Here is a 5,055-nt window from a genome sequence, read left to right on the forward strand (position 1 = left end):
ACTTTATGCTGCTAACTAGGAGTGACCCAGCGTGTGAACAACTGGCTAACTTAATGTTGAAATGGAAGCAGTCTGTTCGCCCTTGCACTGGGGCCCTTGGGGGAGGCTTTCTTTGACCCTTGGGGACCCCCCCTCCTCCTTGACCTCATCCACAGAATTACTGCACTTCAGTGTGTGGATCCTCCAGCTTTCAGTGGCTGGAAAAAGATCATGTAGAGGAACCAGAGGTAAAAGTCCCATTGAACCTCAGCACTGTTAAAATCATAAATCACCCAGCATATGGAAGAATTTCAGGAATCCAGCGCTGTCTGCTTCTTCTTCCTTACACTCCCCTCCCCTCTTCCTGCCTCTTTGTAAATGAACATATTTTTTCGAGGAGAACTTTTCTTGCCATGTGTCTTTCTCTCTTTTGCCCTTTATTATATTTCTCCTAAATTACCCAGCTGTCACCACCTCTTCTCTACAGATGTGGTGTGGACGTGGCTTTATTTAGATCGAAATGTTCATAGACTTATAGGTGCTATATAACTCCCCTGACACCTACTGAGGCGTGCTGCAAATGGTGTCAAATATTTACCAAATGCCAGCTGATGAAGCGATGAATTAGGAGCAGGAAGGCATTCCATCCAGAACAACTAGGGGATCAACTTCCTTGTTACCCCCCCATTTCATAGCTGTCAGTGGTCATCTGTGATAGCTCATTTACAGCAACACAACTCTTATACATCACATAGCATGCTTATAACTCGTGCGCAGTATCGACACCAGGCCTCACGTTATCAAGAATAAGACAGGAATTGCTCCTTTGGAAGTTGCAATCTATCTGATAAACTCTGGAGATTCAGGAGAACATGTGACCCACTTCTATCAAATGCGTGCATAACGCCCTCCCCCCCAATTTTAAAATCAAAAATAGATGATTAAAAATAACCCTTCCATGACTCTGTTTACATTTCAGAATCCACATGTCACAGTGACACAGTCAACGCCATTTAAAAAAGAAGTCTTCTCATTGTTCTTTAAGATAATATGTTGTCATAAGTGACTGAATGCCACTGGTCTCTGGTGCAGCCCTATAGGATGTTGGAAGGGCTTCTACGCTACACAACTAACATGCCCCCTGAGTGGGAGGCCAGCCCCAACTTGCAGCACTACAATTTGGCTATTGAAAAGGCAAAGGCTGGGAAGGAGGAGGCAAGAGATCTTGTCATGGTGCCCAATGGGTTCAGAGCTTGTGGTTGGAGTGCTGGAAAGACTGCCTTGTCTCAGTGATTAATGGTGGGGAACTCATAGGCAGAAGTGAGGGAGAGGCTTATGTGGCGGGACTGTGCAACATGAATGCACAATACTACGGAGTTTTCAGTGAATCTAAAGCACGCCTTAATTTGATTACATTTGGGATCTAATCCAGGAATCTTTAATCATAAAAATACTGCTGGAGAAAAAAAAATGTAAGTCTAATCAGCGATGAATAGGGTAAACATTGCACAAGAGCTACAGTTTTCCCACATTCATTTATTAAGCCTGTACAGTAGGTGACATCTCAATTAATCAATAGAAGTATCAAAGACTTGCCGTATCATTTAATAGTTTTAACAAAAATATAACATCATTCAAAACGAACATTAATTTGCCCATTTAACACTTACTAATATTTCACACAACCTGCTATTTAGATGAAAACAAAAATCCTAATGTAACACTTAGAAAATGACAACCACTTAGCAATTGTCTGACAACAGGAAGGCAATGGAAAACTCACTCAAAAGTCTACATCATGCATGCATTAACCATGCGCAATACACGCGTAAGATTACAGAACAAAAACATGTAATTATTACTTCATGTCTTGTGCATGCTGTGTGTATGTACAAAAAGCACAGCAAGTTTGAGGCCCTGCAGTCTTCAGTCACTGTGTTTGAGAAACACAAAAGATATCGCTGTAGGTTTCCTTTAATTAAGATGTGTTCATATGGTTTAATTAAAATGTTCCATGAATGCTGAAAGGGTGTGTTGAGGGAACTTCAACCCTGCTGATCAGACTCATCCTCCAGTCTTTCATAAGTAAGTGAAAGTAGATGTATCATATTGAGATTTTGATGAGCACAGGAGGAGTTGGCCATTATGGGGCCCTAGGGCCACTTTGAAATGCCAGCATGGTGATGACTATCTATGCCCGTAAAGGAGGCCGATGGACCATTTGCAACAGATGGAAGTATGCAGTTCAAATGGGCCAGGTCTGATGGCTGAATATACTGACCACTATTGCTGTTGCTGAAAGAGCCAAATAGAGAGGCGTGCAAGTCTGAGGAGGAGGAAGTTCTAACAATGTTTGCATCTGGAAAATTCAGGTGGTCTGCAAAGGAGGTTGAGCTGGGGGACAGGTTGCAGGTGGCCAACTGAGATAAACTTGTCATCTTTCCATACTTCTGCTCCTTCTTGTACCTCATCCTGCGGTTTTGAAACCAGATCTTAACCTGACGATCAGTGAGCTGGAGCCCAGCAGCCATCTCCAGCCTCCTAGGACGACACAGGTAAGGGCTGAAGTGGAACTCCTTCTCCAGCTCCAGCAGCTGGTTGTTGGTAAAGGCTGTCCTCTCCCTCTTCACACTTTGCCTTCCTCTACCTGATAGACCAGCTGCCATGCCACTGCTGACTGATGATGGAGGAAGCACATAAAGAAGAGAGGGTGTTAAAAGGAAAACATCTAACAGTTCTATCCTGAAATGTATAACCTGCACATGGAAGACTTCAAGTGCCAGGGAGGCCCGTGTTAATCCTCAGACAATCAACCTGTGACCAAGTAAGAGCCCTCAGCTCTTCCTGCACATTCAGTCACGGTTGAGACGCTATACAAGACTGGCTGTCTACTGTGTCATGTGTTCAGGGAAAGTTACCTCCCGAAGAAGCAGTCTGGGGGAAACATCTGACGCCACTACGGCTGCCTGACAGAACACATTAATCAGAGCTACACACGGAAGCAGACCTGTCAAATCCTCATCTCAGTCACTTAAAAGGTACCTTGGGACCACCACTGAAAATAACCACCATTAGGGATTCAATTTGACATGTATATGAGCAGCACCAGGCTCTGTTGATAATAATGTAACAAAGCCAGGGTTAATGGATACTTAATAAGACCTATAGTGAAAACTATATAACAATAATCTGCCGCACTGGAGGACTGCTTCCTTGTTATATGTCAGCATGTCGACACAGCAAAGTTTAACTATTTCAAAGATTTAAAAAGAAAGAAAAAAACCCAGCATGATTACAACATTAAATTTAAAAAAATCAAAAAGTTTTTCTCTCTCTCTTTTTTTTTTTTTAAATATATGGAGATTTTGCTCTCAAAATAAACACACTCGCCTCTATAGTCGTGATGTGATAGAATTAATGAACTGATACAATCCATTTTGAGACCGTGTCAAGAGATGACAGATCGCAGAGTGCTGATTTTTTCTTTTTTTTTTTGTGGATTAAAAGAAGTGTTTGTGCAGCATTTGTGCTGCAGCTTGTCTGTTTGGAACATCACTTTGCCTGCAGGACTGGAAAAACAGCCCCGTATGCTGTGAGCATGACAGTGGCATTTGGTTAACTGTTCAGTAACACCAGCACTCATTCATTGACAAAGCAGAAAGAGCGCTCACATTAGAACAAAGTTCTCTTAAGTGTGATCAAGCAGATGACTTTGACCACTCTTGAAAAGTTACTTTGCTGTAGCTGTTCTGCTTCCAAAGAAAGGTAACAAAGACAGTGAGTGTTTGAGTTACATATCAGTCGAAAAAAAGAAACATTTAAAAAGAGGGAAAAACGTGTTTGTAAAGAGCCTAATGAAGCTTCTTGTGTCACAAATATTTTGAACACTCAGTGTCAGCTTTAAAAAGGCACAGATAATGAACAAAACCAGTTACCAGACGGTTCAGAGCCAGTGGTCCGTGGATTCATCCAGGGAAAAATTACTTCTGAGCGGCAGATGGTGAGTAGACTGCAGCTCCTGCTCTTGATGTCCAGCTTGCCCTTGCCATGGCAGTGAACCACGGGCTCCAGTGGGCACTCAGATTGTTCATCTGGGTTCAACCTGGAACTGACACGAGAAGAGGAGGTCATGTTTTGCTGATTAAGTTCTGCTTCTTGGCCTCCTCCTCCTCCTTCATTGTATCCCGCGCTTAATTTTGGCACCTGTCCAGAGCTCATAGCAAAACTGTTGCCATGCAGCTGCAGTGGGAGGGCAAACTGTTGGGGGTCCATGGACCCAGCTCATCAAACTGTTTCAAATAAAACCAGGAGTCCCTCAACAGCAGTAAAAGGCGAGGACGTGTGTCTATCTAATATTCGATCACAATTAACCTGAATGTAAAAAGGCACGCGGGAAAGTGCACTTTGAGTAACCATTTGGAACAATTGAATAATATTTACCAGAAGGGCGCCGTGGTCACGTGTGGCAGTCCTCCAATGACGGAGCTTTGGAGTTGGAAAGTAATCCGCCGGCAACTTGGAACCCAGAGGAAGCTTCTGCCATATTTCTTCAGACATTTCTATGAGCAGCCTGCATTTCTTTACCTAGGATATTAAAAATATATATAATGGAATATGAAAAGACGCCAAACGACTGTGTAATCAGTGTAAGAGAAAGAGGGAGATGTGTTTAAACGGAGAAACAAACATTAGGAGAAAGGGGGGGAGACAGACAAAGCTTACACGCGCGGTGAGGAGCATTTCATTAGAAACTGGGCGCAGATTTCTTGTAATATTGTTACTCTTTTGACAGGACTCATTTTCTCGTTTTATTTTTGAAGGAACCGCCGCTCGCAGCCACACATCCTGAACTTTTTGGTGGTAGGTTTGAACAAATACGATGCGAGGATTTTTTTCCTCTGCGCTACAATACGCGTCTGTGAGGTGGAATAAGAGATGGTTAATAACTGGTTATAGATCACAGCTCATTATTCTGCTGAAGCTTTTCTAGGTGTAAAATTATTAAAAAAGAAATTGCGCTCCTTGTTTGCTTGTTTGTTTGTTTGTTTTTTCCCCAGTCAAACGCTATTATAAATA

The 5,055-nt window shown here is 42.6% G+C and overlaps 1 protein-coding gene across 1 annotated transcript; it reads right to left on the minus strand.

Moving 5' to 3' along the window:
• Nucleotides 1-2,132: 2,132 nt before the first annotated feature.
• Nucleotides 2,133-4,251, minus strand: LOC146610246 (uncharacterized). The gene is made up of 2 exons (XM_085345210.1): nucleotides 3,915-4,251; nucleotides 2,133-2,656 (listed from the first exon to the last, which is right to left on the minus strand). The coding sequence occupies exons 1-2, from the start codon at nucleotides 4,249-4,251 to the stop codon at nucleotides 2,133-2,135; spliced, it is 861 nt and encodes a 286-aa protein (XP_085201336.1).
• Between the last annotated feature and the right edge of the window lie 804 nt (nucleotides 4,252-5,055).

Source organism: Diplotaxodon limnothrissa, linkage group LG20 (genome assembly GCF_057381915.1).
Source record: "Diplotaxodon limnothrissa isolate DT_005_m linkage group LG20, D_limnothrissa_male_GT1.1, whole genome shotgun sequence".
In the NCBI taxonomy this organism is placed as follows: Eukaryota; Metazoa; Chordata; class Actinopteri; order Cichliformes; family Cichlidae; genus Diplotaxodon; species Diplotaxodon limnothrissa.

What these genes read in the sequence shown, in the direction of transcription:
- LOC146610246 (XM_085345210.1), bottom strand. Translation starts at nt 4,251, where the DNA reads ATGGACCCCCAACAGTTTGCCCTCCCACTGCAGCTGCATGGCAACAGT. An exon ending in CACTGGCTCTGAACCGTCTG is followed by an intron (nt 2,657 to 3,914) that starts GTAACTGGTTTT and finishes CTCCATCATCAG; the next exon opens with TCAGCAGTGGCATGGCAGCT.